This window comes from Lepus europaeus, chromosome 6 (assembly GCF_033115175.1).
Source record: "Lepus europaeus isolate LE1 chromosome 6, mLepTim1.pri, whole genome shotgun sequence".
In the NCBI taxonomy this organism is placed as follows: Eukaryota; Metazoa; Chordata; class Mammalia; order Lagomorpha; family Leporidae; genus Lepus; species Lepus europaeus.
In genome coordinates, this window is record NC_084832.1 from 86,431,079 (window position 1) to 86,455,666 (window position 24,588).

At 42.0% G+C, this 24,588-nt stretch overlaps 1 protein-coding gene across 6 annotated transcripts in view; it reads right to left on the reverse strand.

Annotated features, from left to right (window-relative positions):
* The window catches only part of CENPJ (centromere protein J), a 60,266-nt gene that overhangs the window by 33,153 nt on the left and 2,525 nt on the right, over positions 1–24,588 (reverse strand). For 2 of the 6 annotated variants that reach the window (XM_062194494.1, XM_062194488.1), the window contains exons 2-9: positions 20,827–21,065; positions 19,624–20,127; positions 18,288–18,411; positions 15,068–15,364; positions 7,686–7,782; positions 6,457–6,559; positions 4,693–6,343; positions 968–1,100 (exon numbers count right to left, since the gene is read on the reverse strand). In XM_062194494.1, the coding sequence (XP_062050478.1) occupies positions 968–1,100; positions 4,693–6,343; positions 6,457–6,559; positions 7,686–7,782; positions 15,068–15,364; positions 18,288–18,411; positions 19,624–20,064 (2,846 nt within the window). In that variant the 5' untranslated portion in view covers positions 20,065–20,127; positions 20,827–21,065. Of the gene's footprint in view, positions 1–967; positions 1,101–4,692; positions 6,344–6,456; positions 6,560–7,685; positions 7,783–15,067; positions 15,365–18,287; positions 18,412–19,623; positions 20,128–20,826; positions 21,066–21,432; positions 21,453–24,588 lie in introns of those variants that run through there. The other 4 variants (XM_062194492.1, XM_062194490.1, XM_062194489.1 and 1 more) reach the window with 3 other exon arrangements.

Here is a 24,588-nt window from a genome sequence, read left to right on the forward strand (position 1 = left end):
TAAGCTGAAGTCCTCATGCCTGTGAATGTGATCTTTTTGGAAACAGGGTCTTTGTAGATGTATTTAAGATATGTTAGATAAGATCATTCTGGAGTAGGGTAGGCCTTTAATCCAATGACACTATCGTTAAAACAGGAGAAAGACACAAGGTGGGCACACACAGAGGAGCATGCCAAATACAGACAGAGGGAACACAGTCGAGTGACCACAGAGGCAGAAACGAAAGCCAAGGCACATCACCAAGGACTGCCAGCCTCACAGGAGAGAAGAAATGTCAGGACCCCAACGATGCCTTGACATTGGACTTCTTGCCTCCAGACAGTGAGAAAATCAATGTCTACTGTTTTAAGCCACCCAGGTTGTGGTACTTTGTTACAGTAGCCCTGAAACTAATAAAATAGCCAAGGGACCACTTGAAGTCATGGCTTCAGACTGTTATTCCCATTTTGATTCACAATCTCACCAGTAAAAGAATTCCCCCTTTAATACACCTTGGACTACACTGAGTCATTTAACATAAAAATCATATGTGTAACAGATTATACTTTGTTTTTATTCATATTTGCTGGATTAATTAAAAATGTTTTGGGGTGGGTTAAGCTGACACTCGGGATACCTCAACTCATATAAGGGTGCCTGGAATTGGGTCCAACCTCCATTTCCAATTCAGCTTCCCCCTAATGCACACCCTGGGAGGCAGCCAATGATGGCTCAGGAATACATGGGTCCCTGCCACCTATATAAGAAACCCAGATGGAGTTCCTGGCCCCTGGCATCAGCCAGGTCCAGCCCCTGCTATTGAGAGCATTTGGAAAGTGAACCAGTGGATAGAAAATCTCTTTCTCCATCTGTCTTTCAAATAAAGTTAAAATAAATAATGTTGTAATGTTTCAAATATCTTAGATATAGTCTTAAAGCTATAAATGAATCACCAGCTTTCTTCCCCAACTTACCGATATAAACTTACCTGAGTTTTTCCAAGGCACTTTCTCGTTCAATGCGAAGTTTAGCTAAAGATGTGTTCTCAGCTTTAAATTTTTCTATTTCTGTTTCCAGTTCAATCACTTTCTCTCTCAGAATCTGAGATCTAGCACTGTCACCTATAAAACAGGCCATAAATATGGAACTTCACAAAAGACTTCATAGCAGCAAAAAAAAACACTAGCTTGATTAACAGTAAAAACCAAGAATATGGTAATACCTATGCCATCAAAATGCATTAGAAAGGGGCTGGCACTGTGGTGCAGTGGGTTATAGCCCTGGTCTGTAGTGCTGGCATCCCATATGGGTGCTGGTTCAAATTTCAGCTGCTCCACTTCCGATCTAGCTCCCTGCTAATGTGCCTGGGAAAGCAGCAGAGAAGGGCCCAAGTGATTGGGCCCCTGCACCCCACATAGGAGACTCGGAAGAAGCTCCTGGCTCCTGGCTTCAGATCAGCTCAGCTCTGGCTGTTGCAGCCATTTGGAGAATGAACCAGCAATGGAAGACCTCACTCTGTCTCTACCTCTAACTCTTTCAAATAAATAAAACTTTTTTTTAAAAAATGCATTAGAAAAAGTTTCAAGAAAAAAAATTAGACTGGCCTATCTCCTAGAGGAAGCCAGTCTAAATTTTTTTTTTTTTTTTTTTTTGACAGGCAGAGTTAGACAGAGAGAGAGGTCTTTCTTTTTCCGTTGGTTCACCCCGCAAAGGCCAGTGTGCTGCGCCAATCTGAAGCCAGGAGCCAGGTGCTTTCTCCTGGTCTCCCGCATGGGTGCAGGGCCCAAGCACTTGGGCCATCCTCCACTGCCTTCCCAGGCCACAGCAGAGAGCTGGACTGGAAGAGGAGCAAATAGGACGGAATCTGGCGCCCCAACCGGGACTAGAACCCAGGGTGCCGGCGCCACAGGCGGAGGATTAGCCTAGTGAGCCGCGGCGCCGACCCGCCAGTCTAAATTTAACAAACATTCTACCTCAAAAGAAAGTCAACCTGAAAAGAAATCAGCATTATACAAACAAAGAAATCATTGAAATCACTTTTTAAAAGACCAATAGTTTAAGAACACGAATAACTAATTCACAAAGAGACCTAAAGGGCTAATTTAATACCAACATCAAAGCTTACCCTCCAGTACTAATTAAAGAAATACAAATTAAGATTTTTTTACCTTGAGTATGTTTGCTATTTTCAAAAGTAAATAAATAATAAAACAGTCAATACTTCTGTCCTCAATTGACATAAGCATTTTATCAATTGGTAGTACCCTTTTGGAAAATAAATCTGATCTGTATCACAAGGCTAAAAGAATGTAGCAAGTTATATCTCTCTTGTTGAAAAATACATAAGAAAAATCACTGGAAGGAACTATCCCAAAATCGTGTAGCAGTTGCCTTTAGAAAGTTCAGTTATAGGCCGGCGCCGTGGCTCAACAGGCTAATCCTCCGCCTTGCAGCGCCAGCACACCGGGTTCTAGTCCCGGTCGGGGCACCGATCCTTCCCGGTTGCCCCTCTTCCAGGCCAGCTCTCTGCTGTGGCCAGGGAGTGCGGTGGAGGATGGCCCAAGTGCTTGGGCCCTGCACTCCATGGGAGACCAGGATAAGCACCTGGCTCCTGCCATCGGACCAGCGCGGTGCGCCGGTCGCAGTGCGCCGGCCGCGGCAGCCATTGGAGGGTGAACCAACGGCAAAAGGAAGACCTTTCTCTCTGTCTCTCTCTCACTGTCCACTCTGCCTGTCAAAAAAAAAAAAAAAAAAAAAAGTTCAGTTATAAATACTTTTGCTTCTCTATTTAACTTCCAAACTTTTTACAAAAGTATTCCTTTAAAATCAGAATATTGTTTTAAATTCCTGAAGCTATAACTTATGCACTAAAGCATCTATGCTCTGCTGGGTATTCAGTCATAATGTAACGATTCAATGTACATTTGAGAAGTCCACCACATCAACCGGATACTACACAGTCCTTAAATGGAAGAGGAGGATGTGTATGTCTATTAGAACAATCTCCCAAATTCATTATAAGCAAGGTAGAGGACAGAATCAAAAAGTGTATGTTTCCATTTGTGTGAAAAAGATCACACACACACACACACTCTCTCTCTCTCTCTCTCTCATATGCATGGACTCTACAACACACAAATGAAACAGCAATGCTCATACTTCTAGGAAAAGGGACCAGGAACAGATCTGGGGAAGGATGGAAACTTAGATTTTGCAGCAGTCCCCACTGTTATCAACAGTTTCACTTTCCATTTTTCCATTACCTGTAGTCAACCAGAATCTGAACATGGAAATTTCCAAAAATAAACAATCCACAAATTTTAACATGCAGAGCACTCTGGGTAGCATGGTGAAATTTCAATGTCCCACCTGGGATACTATCATCCCATATATCTCAGCTATTTAGGCCACTTACCCACCATTAGTCGCTCAGTAGTCTCGGTAGACAAATCAACTGGCACAGTACTGCAGTACTTCTGTTCAGGTAACCCTCACATTACTTAATAATGACCCCAAAGTTCAAAAGTAGTGCTGCTGGCAATTTGGATATGCCAAAGAGAAGCCATTAAGTGATTTCTTTAAGAGCAAATAATATACATATAAGAAAAAACACAGAGGCCGGCTCTGTGATGTAGGTTAAGCATCTACCTGCAGTTTCGGCATCCAATACGGATGCTGGTTCAGGTTCCAGATGCTCCACTTCTGATTTAACTCTCTGCTGTGGCCTGGGAAAGCAGTAAAAGATAGCCCAAGACATGGGCCCCTGCACCCATGTGGGAGACCCAGAAGCAGCTCCTGGCTCCTGGCTTCAGATCAGCACAGTTCTAGCCACTGTGGCCATCTGAGGAGTGAACCAATGGATGGAAGACCTCTCTCTCTCTCTCTCCCTCTCTATAGCTCTGCCTTTCAAGTAAATGAAAAATATTTCAAAAAAAAAAAAAAAAGGCAGAAAAAGATGGCCCGTACACCCAAATGGGAGACTTGGATAAAGATCCTGGCTCCTGGCTTTGGCCTGGCCCAGCCCTGGCCATTGTGGCCATTTGAGGAGTAGAACCAGCAGAGGGAAGATCGATTCTTTCTCTCCCCCTCTCTCCCTCTCTCTTTCCCCTTCTCTTCCTGTATTTCTGCCTTTCAAATAAATAAATAAACTTTTAAAAAAGAAAAAACACAGCATATATAGACATCCAGTACTCTCCAGGGTATCAGGTATCCACATGGAGTCCTAGGACACATTTCCCACAGAAACGGGGATGACTGTATTGTTTTAGTCCTTCTTGGACATGTTTGGCAAGCTCACATAAGAGGTACACAAAAATAATTTTTTTAGCAGTCACAAAAATCTGTGCACAAAAAGATTCACCACCACCCCCTCCTAGTAACATAAACCATTACTTGGAGTGCTCCCTGGCTGTAAAAGAAACTTAAATATTATCTCACTTTATAATAAAGTAATTTATCTTAAAGCCTTAGGAAGGTTAAAACACAAGTTTACGTTTGAAGAACCTGAAGGCATAATTCATCTGAATCTCTTATACCAGGGACTATTACTTTACTTAGACCAACAAAACAAATCAAAGTTTTACAAATCAATCATTAATTTAACTCTTGCTGAGCAATAATGAAGGTTAGGATTTTAAGCATCCTGAGAGCATGGCAGTAAAACAAATGTTAAATTTTTAACATTCCAACACATATTTTATCATGCTGACTCACCAGGTGGTTGGTCTTGACTCATGTTTAACTTGGGTTCATTCTCCAAATGTGAATCTGATTTTGATTTTGGTTTTGGCTTTGGTTTCAAAGAAGGGAAGAATTTCATCATGAGATCCGACACAGGGGGAGGGCTTCTGCTCCTGCCTGCCTGGCGTGAGTCTTCTCCCTTCTTGACTGGTGCAATCTTCCTCTTTATTGTTTTGTCCAGGACACAGATTTCACTCTTATTAAGGGCATGTGTCTTGGGTATCCCATAAATGGCTTCATCCTCAAGGACAGCATCATGTTTACATGAACTCTCTTCAAGGTCAGTCCAAGTTCTTTCATCATCAAAGTCGATTTTACTCATACTTAGAGATGAAGGTCTTTGTGAGGGCTCAGGTTCCTTGTTCTTCACGTTTTCTGTTATGATATACTCATCACTGCTATAATCTTTATCAGACAAATCCAGATCCACATCTCTTTTATCTTCTTGAGTTTGAGCATCCCTAAAAGGCCCCTTGCCATCACAGACGTGTGGGCTATCCTCCATGCTGCCGAAACTCCTTTCTCCCTCCTCAGTCAATGGTTTTATGGTGACATCAAGCTGCTCCTCAGAGTCAGTGCCGCTGTCACTGTTGGTAACACCTTCATCATCACTTGCATCCCATGCAGCTTGGCTTTCAGAATTGCTCAAAGAGTTCCTTTGACAGGCTTTCCTTCTGATTTTACAAGCCTGTTCTCTCAGTCCATTAAGTGGGGACACTGTGCCCAGTGGCTTGGGTGCCACCTCACACTCACTTTTGCTTTCACGGGCAGTGTGGCTGGGACCCTCACTGTGGTTACTCTGACTAACAGGATCCACCAGATGTGCCTTCTCTGGCTGCACAGCTTTCACAGGGGTGGAAGACATCCGGCGACCTTTGCAGATCTGCTGATCCCTTTCTAAGATCTTCAGCACAAATGAGGAATTACTAGAAAATGATATTTCATCAGCAGCTTGCTCTAAAAACAAAAACTCATCTAATTCCAAATTTTCCTTTTCCTTTTCTCTTTCCCAATTCTCTAATTTTTTCTGAAGAGAAATGTCAAGAGAAGATTCCATCTCTTTCACAGTATCACTCATTGGGTCCTTAGAAGCCACGCAGCTGAGCTGCCCTGGTAAAAGTGGCAGTCTGTCTTTCCTTTGTGTTTTATTCCACACTCTGCAACCAGTATCACAAGGTTTTGTACCCTCAGGTACATTTTCCTTGCTAGTAAATTCAACCTTTTTTTCTACTTTGATCTGGTCTCTCAATTGTCCATCACATTTCTTTCCCGGCTGAATTTTCAATCCTGACGGAGAGAGACTTTTTCTATTATTACTTTTAGGCACTTGTAGCTTCTGACCAAGTGTAACAGAAACACTCTTGGTCCGAACTTTATTGTCCTTTTTAACAGTAGGGCTCTCTGCACACAGTTCTTTATTTATAAGAGCAGTTTTCCGCTGGAATTGCTGTCTGTCTACTTTAAACACAGAGTGGTCTTCTGAAGTGTTCTGGTTAGTCACTAGTTTGCTTTCTTTCCCTTTTTGAAACCTAGATTTAACATTTGTAAATCTAGCTAAACCTTCTCCTCGTTTTAAGAATGGTTGCTTTGGTTTTGCTTTGATTTGCAATGGTCCTTCTGCTTCCTAAATTAAAGGACAATTAATTCTAGTAAGTAATCTCAAAGTCATTTTTAAAGCAAATTATAAACAAATCTCTAAAGTCTTAGAATAATTTATTCAAAATAATAGACGCTAACCCTTAGCTGTTTTTGTTTTCGTTCTTGTTCTTCCAGCCGAATTTGTTCCTCTAAGTAGTCTTCAAATGTCTGTTTCCTTTCTCTAATAGCAGCTTTAATAGGCCTAATCAGAAAAAAAAAAAGTTATATAGCACACAAATCACAATGTGTGACTATTTTACTTAATGTGCCTGATAGACATCCTTGACTACACTGAGAATTAATCAAAGTCAAGGACCCTCTTTGAGAATCCAATAAAAGCAACAAGCAACAATCCTACCACCCCTAAAAACATAGAGATATTTACTATTCTGCATGTGATTTGGGGGGTCATCAAGATCCCTTCTGAAACCTATCCAGTGACTGCTGATTGAATTTTGGAGTGACATATTCATTATATAACTTTAAAATTTATTTCAAAAAAAGTTCATTGAATTTGTCCTTTCAAATTAAGAAAGGTCCTTAGTGTAAATAGCCACCAAAGTCACTCTACCCATGGCATAAAGTACATTAAAATATTTCAAATCATCTTTACAACATTTTTATATAATTATACAATTATAACATATAAGTGACACCAAATGTGAGACTTCAATACTTAATTTTTCTCCTTTCAAAAACAGGATTTAACTATGTGAGATTACGTTTACCCAGATGTGTCTCTTTTTTTTTTCTTTCTTTTTTTTTTGGACAGGCAGAGTGGATAGTGAGAGAAAGAGACAGAGAGAAAGGTCTTCCTTTTTGCCGTTGGTTCACCCTCCAATGGCCGCTGCGGCCGGCGCATCTCACTGATCCAAAGCCAGGAGCCAGGTGCCTCTCCTGGTCTCCCATGCAGGTGCAGGGCCCAAAGACTTGGGCCATCCTCCACTGCCTTCCCGGGCCATAGCAGAGAGCTGGCCTGGAAGAGCGGCAACCGGGACAGAATCCGGCGCCCCAACCGGGACTAGAACCTGGTGTGCCGGTGCCGCAAGGCGGAGGATTAGCCTGTTAAGCCACGGTGCCGGCCAGATATGTCTCTTAAGTGAAAATAATTTTGTTCCGTTCTTCTAGTGCTATATCAAAGCTCCTGTAACCGGTTTACTCTCCCCAACCTTTCTGTCGCCACCAGCATGACAGGTTTTATCTTCAACTTTATACTCAAAAGCATATTCAATTGAAATCAAGTGTAGATATTTCACAGAAAGAGCTCAATAATAACATTAACAATGACAAACTGCTACATTTCTTATTTCTTTCAACATTAGCAATACCTTTCTTCAATATTAATGACTTCTGAGGAATCACCAATTTTTTTTAAATTCACATCACTCCTTTCCAGAATCTGTTCTGTCATTGATAAACTTTCTCCTAGAATAAAAATTAGAAAGTAATTCAGTCCAAAAAAAAACAGATTAAAGTCCTAAGACAAAGGAATCTTACAAGTTATTATGCTAAAAAAATTGTGATTAAAAATAATACGTCAACAATTTTACAATACTCAAGAATTTCTTTAATATAAGGAAAAACTACAAAACCCTAATTATGGCACTTGATATGCTTCAAAAAGATAACATCATGGGGGAAAAAAATGTGGAGGCATTTCTTGAGCAAAATGGTCTAAAGAGTTTTAACAACCAAAAGTAATGCATTAACTTGACAGATCCATCTTTTAAAAAAAAAAACCTTTTTTTAATTTTTTTAAGGTTTTTATTTAATGAATACAAATTTCATATGTACACTTTTAGGAATATAGTGTTTCTTTCCCCCATTCCTGCCCTCCCACCCCCATTCCTATCCCACCTCCTACTACTTCCTCTCCCATTCCATTTTTCATTAAGATTCATTTTTTTTAAAGATTTATTTATTTATTTGAAAGAGTTACACAGAGAGGAGAGGCAGAGAGAGAGAAGTCTTCCGTCCAATGGTTCACTCCCCAGATGGCTGCAACAGCTGGAGTTGCACTGATCCAAAGCCAGGAGCCAGGAGCTTCTTCTGGGTCTCCCACATGGGTGCAGGGGCCCAAGGACTTGGGGCATCTTCCACTGTTTCCCCAGGCCTTAGCAGAGAGCTGGATCGGAAGAGGAGCAACCGGGACTAGAACCAGCGCCCATATGGGATGCTGGCGCTTCAGGCCAGGGCGTTAACCCACTGTGCCACAGCGCCGGCCCCAAGATTCATTTTTAATTCACAAAAAAACTTTTTTAAAAGACATTTTTAGGATAACAGGAAGAATTCCAAAATGTTCTTGGAGATTACAAAATTACTGTTCATGTCCATAGATATAATATTGTATTGTGGTTTTATATAGCAATGTCCTGATTTTTACTTGATAAATGCTGAAACACTTATAATAAAGCTTGCATATTACCTTCAGTGAAACAGTTCAGCAAATTACATGCAGATATAGTTAGAAACACATATATAAGCATAGATACATAAGGGAGTACTTCAAAAAGTTCATGGAAAATTGAATTAAAATGTTTAGCTTAGTGCAACAAAACTTTGAAAATCATGCACAGTTTTTCATAATACAGTTTCCATGAACTTTCTGAAGACCCCTTGCATATAAATATATTAAAAAAGCAAATACATCAAAATATTTACTGCTGAACCTAGGTGATTATCATTTGTAATCACTGTAGTGATCTTTCAACTTTTCTGGATATCTGAAATTTTCTAAAATAAAAGACTGGGGTGGGGCCAGCGCTGTGACATAGCAGGTTAAAGCCCCAGCCTGCAGTGCCAGCATCCCCTATGGGCATCAGTTTGAGTCCCGGCTGCTCTACTTCCAATCCAGCTCTCTGCTATGGCCTGGGAAAGCAGTGGAAGATGGCCTGAGTCATTGGGCTCCTGCACCCGCATGGGAGACTCGGAAGAAGCTCCTGGCTCCTGGCTTCGGATCAGCGCAGCTCTGGCCGTTGCAGCCAATTGGGGGGGTGCAGATGGAAGACCTCTCTTTCTCTCTTTCTTTCTTTCTTTCTCTCTCTCTCTCTCTCTCTCTCTCTCTGCCTCTCTCTCTCTATGTAACTCTTTCAAATAAATAAATAAATCTTTAAAAAAAAAAAAAAAAGACTGGGGGTGGGAGGGGCAGCTTTGGTGCAACAGTTAAGACTCTGCTTGAGATGCTCACGTCCCACATCAGAGTGTCTGGGTCTGAGTCCTTGTTCTGCTCCTCATTCCAGCTTCCTGGAATGCTCACCCTGGAAGGCTGTAGGTAATGGCTCAAGTGATTGTGTCCCTGCCACTCACATGACTCCTAACTTTGGCCTGGCCCACCACTGGCACTTCCAGGCCTTTGGAGAGTTAAACAGTGGATGAGAGATCTCTGTCTCCTTACTTCTCTTTCTTGTCCCCCTCCCTACACCTTTCAAATGAATAAAATAGGTGAACACTTAAAAATTAGGGAAATATACTGTATAATAAAGAAGAAAAAGAGGGATTCCAAGATGGCTCAATAGGGAAAGAATGTACTGCTCTAGGCTAGTGTAAAATAGTAGCAAAAAAGTGGAGGAAGTGCTCTCCCACGTGAGGGTTGGAGAGAAATCTTCAGTGGAAATTCTGCAGAAGGAAGAGGGATGCCGTGAATCAGCATGGAAGGTACAGACAATAGCAACAAGCGCAGACACAACACACAATCCCCACAGCCAACAGCCAGAGGAAGCGGCAGCTTTGGAGAGCGAGGTGAGAGCACACTGCAGCAGCCCACACCACTGCTGATATTGCCAGAGGGAGATCCTGGCAGAGCACACTGTCTTTGAGGCTGGCCTGGAGCCCTAATGGGGGACAGGGTACCAGCACAACCTAGCAGAAAAAGAGCATGTTCCTTTCTACCCATCCCCCAACAAGGGCACCTGGTACCTGGCGAGCGAAGGCGCAATTCTGACACCAGTACTAGCTGTGGTGGTGCTTATGTGCAGGTCCAGAAAGAGGCGGAGAGAAGGCACCACTATGACATCAATAGTGGCTGCAGAGGCTCTTCTGCACGCTCCCAGCAATGGGGATATGGGGAGAAGGGGCCATTTTAACACCAGTAGCATCTACAGCAGCTCTTGTGCACACATTTGATATGGGGATTTTACCAAAGGAAAATATCCAGGTAGCCCACGGATTTTGAGTCTGGCTGGGAGGGTCAACAGAGGGCTGGGCATCCGCCTAGGACTGTGAGGTGCCCCCAGACTCTCAACATACCATAGGCTCTGGGGCTCAAATGGCCAAGGTGAAACACCCACAGGAAGCTGGCTCTGGGAATGCTTCTGTTTGCTCCATGGATGGGCAGGCTAGTGGGGTGAAGCAGAACCTTTGCATTCTGGGATTGGGGGAGACTGTGCTGAGACTGTGGGAACTCTGACTGCACGATAGGGCGCAAGGTGTACCTGGGTCTCTGGGCAATGACTGTGTGGGGTGCCGGAGGCTCAGAGCTCCCCGATTGCCTGGGGTGGGTCACTTCAGTGGGATCTGTGCTCACACTGAGGACTGCACAGATCCTTTATGTTATTCATGCAGCAGCGTGGGTGAGTGCTGCATCCACCATGGGCCAACCCTGGGCACTGATCACCTTGGAGGAGAGGTGTAGGTGTGATTACACCAACAGAGCTGAGCAGACACTGCCCCCTGCTGACAACAGAGGAGATCTACTACACCCAACTTGGGTGTCACCCTGGATACTCACCTCACCCTGCAGCACTGACCATGAATAGAGATTTAGAAGATAATCAAACTGAAATATTAGAAATAAAGAATTCAACATCTCAAATAAAAATACAGTGGAAAGCCTTAACAGACTTGGTGAGGCAGAAGAAAAAATATCCAACCTAAAAGGCAAATTTTGGAAATGTCTCAGATCAAAAAAAAAAAAAAAAAGTTAAAGAAAAATTAAAACCAGTGTTGAAGATTTATGGAATACTATCAAACAGCCCAACATACAGTCTTCAGAGTTCCTGAAAGTGTGTAAACAGAGAGTGGATTAGAAGGCCGATTCAGTGAAACTATTACAGAAAACTTCCCTACTTTGGAGAAAGAAAGGAACATCTAAGTACATAAGGCACTTAGAATGCCTAATAGACATGACCAGAAAAGATCTTCACCATAACACATTGTAGTCAAACTTTAAACAGGAAAACATAAAGAAAAGATTCTAAAATGTGCACAAGAGAAATGCCAATGAGACTCAAAGCTGATTTCTCATCAGAAACCCTACAGGCTAGGAGAGAATGGAGAGACATAGTCCAAATCTCGAAAGAAAAAACTGTCAACCCAGAATATTGTACATTGCAAAGCTCTCATTGATGAATGAAGGTGAAATAAAGAATTTCTATAACAAACAGAAATTGAAAGAATTTGTCACCACTCATCCAGCCTTACAAAGGATGCTTAAAAATGTGCTACACCTCTGACCTCAGAATCAGCCCTTAAGGCTTCCTGGTCTGGCTGAAAGGCCCATGAGAGCATTTCAGGCATAAAAAGCCAACACTCTTTGGCAAAAAATATTCTACATGGGGCCGGCATTGTGGCGTAGTGAGTGGGTAAAGCCACCACCTGCAGTGCCAACATCCCATATGGGCACCAGTTCGTGTCCCGACTACTCTACTTCTGACCCAGCTCTCTGCTATGGCCTGGGAAAGCAGTAACAGATGGCCCAAGTCCTTGGGCCCCTGCACCCACATGGGAGACCCGGAAGAAGCTCCTGGCTCCTGGCTTCAGATCTGCATAGTCTGGCTGCTGCAGCCAATTGGCGAGTGAACCAGTGGATGGAAGACCTCTCTCTCCCTCTCTCTCTCTCTCTTTGTGTGTGTGTGTGTGTGTGTAACTTTTTCAAGTAAATAAATCAATCTTTTAAAAAAAAAATGTTCTACATGAAGGATCTCTGTGAGAGAGATCCTAGTGGAAATAAGTGGCCATCAAAGAAGGATGTACTTTTCTCTAAAGGGAGAAGAGAATTTCCACTTTGCTTATGGCCTTGTCCAAATACTGACAGAGTTTGTGGCATCATACATAAGAGTGTTAACTGTTAAGTTAACAACAAGAATCACTGTGCACTAACTCCCCATGCAGGATCTCTGTCCTCAATGAGTTATATTGAGAGTTAACTGTAAAACCAGTTCTCAGTTTTTGTGTGTGTGTATGTGTGTGTGTACAAATTATTTAAATCTTTACTTGGTATAGAGTTGGTCTTCTGTGCACAAAGTTAATTGAAAATGAATCTTGATGGAGAATGGGACTGGCAAGGGGAAAGAGAGGAGGAGAAGGAGGGGTGGGAGTGTGGGTGGGAGGGCTGATATGGTGGGAAGAATAACTATATTCCTAAAGTTGCACTTACGAAATTTGTTTTCCTTAAAAAATAAATTAAAAAAAAAAAAACTCACCAGAATAGAGACAAGAGGATTTTAAGCCTAAGACTAAAAATGAACAGGTAAAATCAACATCAGAGTACAGACAGAATTTCCAGGACCAACTGACAATTGTGTCTTGCAACTACTCCAGTTGTTTCCAACACTACTACTTAGCTTTTTTCTTTCTGTTGCTTAAAAACTTTTTACAACAGTTTAAACATGGGAAATTGTAGCAATTTATGTAGCTTTAATAAAAAGAGAGAGTCTTGAAAAAAACATGTGCCACACAAAGAAACACAGAAATATGGTCATCATTATGAAAGACTATGAAGGCAGGAAATCTCCCAGTAAAAGCACAAAGGAAATACAAAGCAAACAATAGGCATATCTATGGAAAAATGGTAGGGCCAATTTGTTAGTTATCAAAAGTCACCTTGAATGTGAACGGCCTCAATTCACCAGTTAAAAGATACAGACTGGCTGAATGAATTAAAAAACAAGACCCATTCAATTTGCTGCCTACAAGAAACACATCTCATCAACAAAGACACACAGACTGAAAGTGAAAGGATGAAAAAAGATATTCCATGCTAATGGAAAGCACAAACAAGCAGTATAGCCATCCTAATATCAGACAAAACTATTAAGAGGGAAAAAAAGAGCATTACGTAATCATTAACGGATCAATTCAACAGGAAGATGTGACTTAATAAATGTATATATACCCATATGCCAGAGCACTTGGCTATTTAAAACAAATGTTAATGGATATAAAGAGAGACACAGACTCCAATACAATAGTAATGGGAGACTTTAACACTCTACTTTCATCAATGGACAGATCAACCAGACAGAAAATCAACAAAGAAACAACAGAGCTAATCTACACTATGGGCCAAGTGGACATAACTGATATCCACAGAATATTTCACAGTTGCAGAATGTACATTCTTTTCAAAATTTCAATTTTCTCTAGGCTAGACCATATGCTAGGCCATAAGGTAAGTCTCAGCAAATTCAAAACAACTGGAACCATAACAAGCATCTTTTTTGACAATAGAATGAAGCTGGAAATTAACAACACAAGAATCTCTAGAAAATATGAAAATACATGAAGACTGAACAACACACTCCTGAATCATCACGGAAGAAATCAGGAGGGAATTGAAAAAAATTCCTGGAAACAAATGAAGATGACAATGCAACATATCAAACTTTTTTTTTCTTTTTTTTCTTTTTTTTTTTTTTTTTTTTTTTGACAGGCAGAGTGGACAGTGAGAGAGAGAGAGACAGAGAGAAAGGTCTTCCTTTGCCATCGGTTTACCCTCCAATGGCCGCTGCGGTTGGCGCGCTGCAGCCAGCGCACCGTGCTGATCCATATCAAAACTTAAGGGCTATATAGCAAAAGCAGTGTTACAAAGGAAGCGTATAGCAATTTGTGTCTGCATCAAGAAACAGGAAATGCATCGAATAAATGAGCTATCCATGCATCTCAAGGACCCAGAAAAACAACAAATCAAACCCCAAATTAGTAAAAGGAAAGAAATAATTAAAATTAGAGAATAAATAAAATTTTAAAATAAAAAAGATCAGTGAAATGAAGAGCTGGTTTTTTGAAAAAATAAACCAAATTGATACACCATTGGCTCAACTAACCAAAACACAGAGGGAGAAGACCCAAATCAATAAAATCAGAGATGAAAAAGGAAATGTAACAACAGATACCACAGAAATAAAAAGAATCATCAGGAATTACTACAAACAGCTATATGCCAACAAATCAGAAAATCTAAAAGAAATAAATAGATTCCTGGACACATACAATCTACTAAAACTGAGTCCAGAAGACACAGAAAATCTAAACAGACCAATAACCACAATGGAGATGGAATCAGTAATAAAGACCCTCCCAGCAAAGAAAAGCACGGGACTGGATGGCAGAGACTCAATGACTTGCTTTCTCAGATGCATCAGCAAGAAGCTAGATCAGAAGCAGAGGAGCAAGGATCTAAATCAGCAATCTGATTTGTGGTACCGGCATCCCAAGCAGGGGTTTAACCCACAATGCCACCCCAGTGCTTTCCTTTTTGAAGACCTCACGTTTCTATGCAAAGTTTAGAGTCAGCATGAGCACTGTGATTGTTCTTACAAAGTCAAATCCTAGCCCTGCCTTCATTCCAATTCAAACTTGGTGGCTGTGAAGCATGTGGAACCTCACAATTAAAGCCAAAGAAGATGAGAAAAGACACACAAAGGCTTTCTCTTGTCTTAGGACAACTTGGTAATCCTGTTAGTCAAGTACAGAAGACAGAAATGTAACTCACCTGTAGCATGGTTATGGTTTTCTTCCTTCGAATCAATTTTCGCAAGTGCTTCTTGACACTGGGCCTCATAGAACAAACTGGGAGAAGCACTGTTTGAGTGCTTGATAGGTACATCTTGAAAGGTACCTCTACACAAGTTGTTCTGCTCATCAGGTAAAATATCAGAAGTGTGAGCTTTCTCTTGGGATTGGTTCGAGAAGATGTAAGATGGTAAGAAGGGCATGGCTTTCTCTCCAGCAGCTGAATTTCCTGGTGACCTGTACTTCTGGCTCTGATCATCAGGCAGTAAAGCCAAAGCTTACAATTAAGAACACCAACAAAGTTAATGCCTTCATACAACATTTTGTGTTCTGCCTAGTAGGGACCCTCCACCCCCACCCCACACAATATTCTTCAAAATATTTTTTCTCATTAGGAAAAGGTATTTAACAAAATCATGAAATTTTAAAATTCCAGAGTGAACATCACCAAACTTTAAGTAAGAGTATATTTACAGAACACTTCCTGTGCAAACAGCATGTGTATGGCAGAGCTGCAGCTCTGCTGACTCCAGGAGCACACACCACAGCAGCTGTCAACTTGCAGCCTGTAGCAGAAAAGTCCCACACGGCACCAATGCAGACTTATGCCAGCGATCTGAACACTACCTACCTGTAAAAGTACACTCCCCTTTAGACTGCCCGTAAAGTTCTGGAACTCACACAGAACTGTGGGGGGCAGCGCTGCAGGGGCTGGCACTGTGGCATACCGAGTAAAGCTCCACAGTGCCGGCATCCCATATGGGCGATGGTTCAAGTCCCAGCTGCTTCACTTCTGATCCAGCTCTCTGCAAAGGCCTGGGAAAGCAGCAGAAGATGGCCCAAGCATTTGGGCCTCTACACCTGCTTGGGAGATCCAGAAGAAGCTCCTGGCTTCAGATCGGCGCAGCTCAGGATGCTGCAGCCAATTGGGGAGTGAACCAGCAGATGGAAGACCTTTCCTCTCTCTTTCTCTCTCTGCCTCTCCTTCTCTCTGTATGTTAACTCTGACTTTCAAATAAATAAATAAATCTTAAAAAAAAAATAAGAAGACCCAGCTTCTCCACTTCCAATCCAGCTCCCTTTAATGCCCTGGGAAAGCAGCCAAGATGGCCCAAGTGCTTGGGCCTCTGCACCCACATGGGAGACCCAGAAGAAGCTCTCAAAGTCAAAATTACCTTTTTTTTTTTTTTTAAGATTTATTTTATTTATTTGAAAGACAGAGTTACAGAGATAGGGAGAGGGAGAGAGAGAGGTCTTCCATCCATTGGTTCACTCTCCAGATGGCCACAATAGCCGGAACCGCACCAATCCGAAGCCAGGAGCCAGGAGCTTCCTTCGATCTCCCACATGGGTGAAGGGGCCCAAGGACTTTGGTCATCTTCTACTGCTTTCCCAGGCCATAGTAGAGAGCCGGATTGGAAGAGAGGCAGCCGGGACTAGAACTGATGCCCATATGGGATGCTGGCACTTCAGGCCAGGGCGTTAACCCACTGCGCCACATCACTGGCCCCTAAAATCACCTTTATAAAAGAGGCACTAAGGGTGCAAAAACAAAATGGAAAACTCTTTGAGAATCTTAGTATTCAACAAGTTGCAGATTTTTAGAGCATTTCGGATTCTGGATTTTCAGATTTAGCAATGCTCTACCTATCCATATGTCCTCTATATTCTCCAAGATAAGCATCTAAGTTTCCTAAAACATTCCTCACTTGCTACAATTTCTCTTCACTACTCCCCACCCCTCCCACTTAGCCACACTTGACACATTCATTGACTAATGTCTTTTCTATATCCTCAATGCCCACTGCAATCTCTGAATAGGCACTTTTCTGAACCAGTCAAGTGTGTCTCTTAAGAAATAATACTGGGACAGGCATTTAATATAGCAGTTAAGACACCACTTCAGACACCTGCAGATCACATGGGAGTGCTTGGGTTTCCATCCCGGTTATGCTCTCAATTCCAACTTCCTGCTAATGTGCACGCTGTGAGGCAGCAGGTGATAGCTCAAGCAGCTGAGTCCCTGCCACACACATAGGAAACCTAGATTGAGTCCCTAGCTCCTGTCTTCAGCCTGGCCCAGCTTTGGCTGTTGTAGCCTTTTGGGGAGTACACCAGTAGATTGATGATATATTCTCTTTCAATATAAAATTTATCATTGCAAGTCATGATTTTTTTTTTTTTTTAAAGGATACCCAGGGCTTTATTTTGTAATGCGGAGGCCACACTGTGGCCCCAACCCCACTTCCCACCCTGCACTTCTTAAATGTTTATCACTCTAGGAGACCCAGCAATCCTCTTCATGATCTTTTGAAGATCATTGAACTGGGCAAGTCATGATTTTAAATACTTTTGTGACTACTATGCATAGCCTACAGACTTTTCAAGGGTCAGGCATTTGGCCTAGTGGTTAAGATGCTTGTATCCCACATCAGAGTGCCTGGGTTATAGTCTCAGTTCCAGCTCACTACTGATGCAGATTCTGGAAGGCAATGGTGACGGTTCAAATAATCTGATTACTGCCATCCACAACGGAGGCCCAGACTGAGTTCCCAGGTTGGCCCACCTGTGGCTGTTGTAAGTATTTAGGGAATGGACTAGCAGATAGCAGCTCTGTCTATCCCTCTCTCTGCCTCTGAATCAATAAATTAAATATATATACATATATTTATTTAAAGATTTAAACTACTGCTGATCACATTTCAACAGTCTTCCCCTCATAAATGCAAGATGCTTTCTGTTCACTGACATAGCAACAACAGAATACTGTCATTTACTTTAGACATTTCTGGAATAGTTCAGCTGAGAAGAATGGCTGGTTGGTTTATTTTTAGATTTATTTATTTATTTACTTACTTATTTATTTATGTTTATGGCCCAAATAGTTTTCATTCATCAGGTAGGGGTTGGTCTAGGCCAAATTTGGCTTTTCTGCTACTGGCCTTTTTAATGATTATTTTTATTTTTCATGTGAAAGCTATTAAGCAGGGCACATGCATCACAGAATGCCAGCACTCCCTCTTGTCCCAACTCTATTACAGCACCACTTCATGTGTATCTGCCTAGCCCCTAAATACATCTGAGCTTGCAACATAGGCTGGAGGAATGGTGGAGATAACCTGTGAAACAAAGGAAGATAAAGAAGTACATGCCACTGTCTCTCATGATACTACTGAAGGCTCTATATAAACAAAACACACCAGGAAGCGTGTGGGGCCCAGACACCATCGTAAGCAGCTTCTCCTGTTCTTCCACGAGTCTCTGCAGCTGCTCCAGCTGCTGCCTCTTCAGTTGCTCCTGTTTCTTCTGTTGTACTTCTTTCAGCTGTTCAAGCATACAATTAACTTTATTAAACGAACTCCACATTTCTTCATAGACCCTTATTGCCTGCATTTATCTTAATCTCTCCCATCTTCCTTCTTGTATCTTCCCTGATACAGAATCTCAGAAAGGGGGCCAGCACTGTGGCAAAAAAGGTTAAGCCTCGGCCTGCAGCACAGGCATCCCACATGGGCATCCGTTTGAGTCCCTGATGCTCTACTTCCAATCCAGCCCCCTGCTAATGCACCTGGGACAGCAGTGGAAGATGGGCCCAAGTGTTTGGGCCTCTGCAACCACATGGGAAACCTGCATGAAGCTCCTGACTTCAGCCTGGCCGAGCCCCAACCATTGCAGCTGTTTGGGAAGCGTACCAGCAGATGGAAGACCTCTCTCTCTGTCCCTTTCCCCCACTACTCCCCGCCACCGTAACTCTTTCAAATAAATAAATCTTTAAGGGGGGGGGGGGGGGGCTGTGGCACAGTGGGTTAAAGCCCCAGCCTGCAGCACCAGCATCCCTAAGGGCACAGGTTTCACAGGTTCCAACTGCTCCATTTCCATTCCAGCTCCCTGCTAATACACCTGGGAAAACATTGGTAGATGGCCCAAGCATCCATGTGGGAGACCCAGAAAAAGTTCCTGGTTCCTGGCTTCAGACTGGCTCAGCTCCAGCCACTGAAGCCATTTGAGGAGTGAACCAGCAGATGGAAGACCTCTCTCTCTCTCTCTCTCTCTCTCACTGTCTATCTCTACCTCTCTCTGTAACTCTTTCATATAAATAAAATAAATATTTTTAAAAAAAGTTTCAGAGAGAGACCGACCCTTTAGTAACTAAATCAACCACCAAAACTCTAAAATCCAGTTTCTTATGAGGGAAATTATATCACTAAGAAATATAAGAAGCCACTTGAATCCTTTGGTTCTTAAAATACAATACGTATCAAGGTATCATCAACTTCTTTCCTTTAATATTTGATCAACTATTTCTTAGTCTTTACCAAATGAGGAAACAACTTAACACTGTTATTTTAAGTGTGAGATATTCTCCTATCTTACCAAAAAAATTTTTTTAATGTTTTACTTTAGACAAAAGGCTTAGTCAGTTATTTGGAGAATTTCAGAGTAAAGGGAAAAAAATAAGGACATGGAACAAATGACTTCCACATCAAAAGAAATCTGCAATAACACAAATACATATAAAGCCAAATCCTATTGTACCTGTTCCAGTTTTTTAAAAAGTGGGTCTTTATAAGCCACTTCTTTGAATTCACTCACAAGGGCTGGAATAAAGTCATTTTTGTTATCTTCCTGGTGTCTAGAAACATCCTGACATGCCACACTTTGTGATCCATTTTTAATTAAAGGGAAGACGGTGCGTGTTTCAGGTGTATCTGACTGTGGTCTGTAAGTGCTATTGGATTCCAACTTCTGCCCTTCATGAAGTGAATCTTCTTCACTAAGAAAGGTGAAGCTATTTGAAAAATGTGTGGCTTTAATAGGAAAACCAGCAGAAATGTTTGCACTTGCTCGCTTCTCTTCATCAGCTTCCAAAATAGGAAATCCACGATTTAATATGACCCCAGCCCGAGAAGGATTGGTCATCCATTGGGTTAAGAAGTTCTGCCCACTGTTTAACTCTGAGGTTGGCGTCAGGAACATTTCAGTGCAATGACACTATTATATTTGAATTGTGTAAAAGCTAGAAGAGTTGATTTCCAACACCTGTATGAATAGACAGAAAAACTATTAATCAAAACTACTACATGTTCTACCCAAAACTAACGCAAACCTCAATCTCACATGAAAATGCAGTCAACATTTCATATATAAAAGCCTTTAACCAGCAAAGAAATTGAACACTGAGCTACCTGGGTTTGGTTCGGTCTTCAAAATGTCCAAATACAGTTGGACCAAAAACTTAAAATTCCTTCCTTCCTAATTATTCAATTGTATAATGGTATTATGAAAGTGCTAGATCAGCTGACTTAGAACTATGGGAACTAAAACACCTTGAAAGTCTCCGAATTTTTAAAAAGCCATTACTGGGGCCAGCACTGTGGTATAGCAGGTTAAGTCACCACTTGCAATGCTGACTTCCTTTTCAAGAGTGCCAGTTTGAGTCCTGGCTACTCCACTTCCAATCCAGGTCCCTGCTAATGCACCTGGAAACACAATAGATGATGGCCCAAGTACTTGAGCCCCTGCCATCTATGTGGGAGACCCAGATGGAGTTCCTAGCTACTGCTTCACCAGGCTGCTGCAGGTATTTGGGGAGTGAACTAGTGGATAGAAGATCTCTCTCTCTCTCCCTGTCATTCAAATAAACAAAACTTAAAAAAAAAAAAAAAGCCATTGTCAATGTCAAATATGAACCACATTAAACACTCATTTTCTCCCTAATTCCAGAACAAAAGTTATCACCTCTTTCCATGGCTCTATGTAGTAGTTTTCCCAAATGTTCCTTTATGCCCCATCTTTCTTTCTCCTGACCTCTCACCATCAGACAGTCTCTCATCCATATTCCAAGGGGGCGTTGACTTCACTATTGGAGCCCTTCTCTCATTGACAAGGGGTATTTTGTTTTCAAGCTCACAATCTACCAAGCCATGGAGTTCCTTGAGGATATCTTCATATTCACCACTACCTAGGCTCATACCTGGCTGAAAAGAGGAACTTGATAAACATTTACTAAAATTAAGTGAAAAATAAATCAGAACTAAGGTTGGATTGAAAACTAAATTTAGTACTTAAGATATATTTTGTTTATTGGACATTCAACAATAAAATTACATTCTGCTACTTTACCTGAATTATCAGAATTTAAAATATTCCCAGTAATTCTGTCACTGTGCAATAAGTGAGCTTCAATAGGACATCACAAAGGAGATAAGCTCTTCCCCTTAATATGTCTGATTTTACTCAACGAACAAACATTCATTAAGTTCTTACTCTGTGCCACATATTGTTTTAGAGCTCAAATACAAAGCAGTAAATACATGAGAGTGCAATTGGGAAAAACACACTCACAGGGCCGGCGCTGTGGCTTAGCTGGTAAAGCCACCGCCTGCAGTGCCAGTATCCCATGTGGGTACTGGCTTGAGTCCCAGCTGCTCCACTTCCAATCTAGCTCTGTTACGGCCTGGGAAAGCAGAAGATGGCCTAAGTCCTTGAGCCCCTGCACCCACATGGGAGACCCAGAAGAAGCCCCTGGCTCCCAGGTTCAGATAAGCCCAGCTCCAGCTATTGTGGCCATCTGGGGAGTGAACCAGCAGAGAGAAGACTCACACTCACTCACTCACTGACTCTCTCTCTCTCTCTCTGCCTCTCTACCTTTCAAATAAATAAATAAATCTTTAAAAAAAAAAAAAAGGAAAAGAAAAACACACTCACATAAATTACACAGTATATACAACAGTAATTAGTGCTAAGGAGAAAAATAAAAGCCATGCGGTTGCAAGTATAGACAAGGTGGACAGGAAGTCCTTGTGTGTAAAATTAAAGACTAGGTGGAGGAGAAGACATGGGTAGTACAGCTACCAGGGCAGAGTAGGACCAGCCACCTACACTTCTTATGCTTCATCTGCAGGATGCCCCCCCCAATGACCCATCCCTCCAGGAACCCACCATGACCACTACCCTACCTTGACTTTTCCAGGATTAATCTGTGTACTTAAACCTTTATCAGTCACCACAAGCAGTCCCCTGCTCCCAAGCCACCCTTCACCTCTTACATGCTAATCCCCACGCCTTCTTTTGTTTCCAGCTCCTAAGCATCCCCAGCACTAAAATACTCACTTTCCTACATTAGCAAAACCCGCTATTAACCTAACCGCTTCTGGAAGCATCCCTCTCTTTCCTCAGAACACGTTTTCTATGCAGCCCAGCCTCTAATATCACTGGGCCTGGAGTACATATATGTATTATGTATACATATACATACTATATATATATATATACACACACACATATATGTAATTGATTATTTTTTTCTTCCACACTATTCCTTCCTGCCTCTACCATAAAAAGCAATTTTAATCTCTTATGATCAGCCTGCATCACCAACCATCCCTCCTTGATTGTCTAACAACCTCCAAAAGTCACTGGGCTCCTCCACTTCATTCCTTACAATGTCCTTGATGACCAACTGGAAAAACAGAGTTGCCATTTACTGAGATAAGGAAGACTGAATTCAAAACAGGTTTATAAGAAATAAAGAGCTGAATTTATGGGGCAGGCATTTAGCCTAGTGGTTAAGATACCCACAGTTCACACTAGAGTACCTGGGTAGGAACCCTGGCTCCAGCTCCTGACTCCAGTTTCCTGCTAATTCAGACCCTTAGGAGGAAAGAATGATGGTTCAAGAATCAGGTTCCTGTCATCCATGTGGGAGACCTGAAATCAAGTTCCTGATTTCCAGCTTTGGCCGGTAGGCGTTAGCCAATGCAGATATTTGGGGAATGGACCAGCAGACCAGAGCATTCATGCTCACTCTAATTATCACTCTCTCTTTGTAGCTCTGTCTCTCAAATAAATATTTTCTTAAATTTTAAAAAAAGTTTAATAGCAGACAATTTAAGATGTCTAACAGACATCCAAGTAAAGACATTTTATGAGCAGCTGGATGCAGAATGGAATTCACAGAAGATGGGCCAAAGTGTTTGGGCCTCTGCAACCACATGGGAAACCTGGATAAAGCTCCTGACTTCAGCCTGGCCCAGCACCAACTATTGCAGCCATTTGGAAAGTGAACCAGCAGATGGAAGACCGACCTCTCTCTGTCCCTTCCCTCTCCACCCTCCACCACCATAACTCTATTTCAAATAAATAAATCTTAAAAAAAAAAAAAAAAGGGGGTGGGCGGTGGGGTGGGATTGCGCTGTGGCGCAGTGGGTTAAAGCCCCAGTCTGTAGCACCAGCATCACTATGGGCACAGGTTCAAGTCTCTCCCTCTCTCTGTCTGTCTACCTCTCAAATAAATAATTTTTAAAAACCAAAGAGAAATGAAAAATGGCAATTTGGAGGCAAACAAACATGCATTTCACTTGTTAACTAGGTCTAAAAAAATAAACATACAAAAGATAGAAAAACAGACATACAAATATCAAAAATACACCCACCCTCACTGTACTGAACAGAAATTAAAACAGTAATGACAAACCACTTTTCACATACAGGGTTGACAAAGACTAAAACTCGATACCAAGGGCTGGTGTTTGATGCAATGATTAAGTCAACCATCAGGACGCCTACACCCCATGTCGGGAGTACCTGGTTTGAATCCACTTCCAATCTAGCTCTTCCACTTCCAATCCAGACTGCTGCTACTGTGCTTCCTGTAAGGCTAAAGTTCTTGTCACCCACAAGGGAGACCCAGATGAAGCTCCAGCCTCCTTGGCTTCAGCCTGGCCAAGCCCTGGTTATCATAGACATTTGGAGAGTGAACCTGCAGATGTTAAGTATCTGTCTGTCTGTCGCTCTCTTTCATATAAAAAATGAGAAATGAATAATTTTTAAATAGATAAAAATTAACACCAAGCATAAAAAAGAGGATCTCTATTCAAACTGACAATGAACAGAAACTTTGACTCAGCAATTTTTTTTTTTTTTTTTTTGACAGGCAGAGTGGACAGTGAGAGAGAGACAGAGAGAAAGGTCTTCCTTTTGCCGTTGGTTCACCCTCCAATGGCCGGCGCACCGCGCTGTTCTGATGGCAGGAGCCAGGGGCTTCTCCTGGTCTCCCATGGGGTGCAGAGCCCAAACACTTGGGCCATCCTCCACTGCACTCCCTGGCCACAGCAGAGAGCTGGCCTGGAAGAGGGGCAACCGGGACAGGATCGGTGCCCCGACCGGGACTAGAACCCGGTGTGCCGGCGCCGCAAGGCAGAGGATTAGCCTGTTGAGCCATGGCGCCGGCCTGACTCAGCAATTTTACCTCAAGACATTTCTGTCTCAGTCATACTGGCACAAGCTCACAATAGTAAAAATAAACTTAAAATAACTTAAGTATCCATTAACACAGGAACAGCTGCTAATCATGCATTCAAATTACACAACTGTTAAAGAGAACAAATAAGCTCTTTAATTACTGAGATGGAATTACTGAATATATCCTAGATATACCATTAACTACAAAGGAAACCGAACAGCTGCATATACAAGAATTAGAAAGAGGGACAAAAAAAA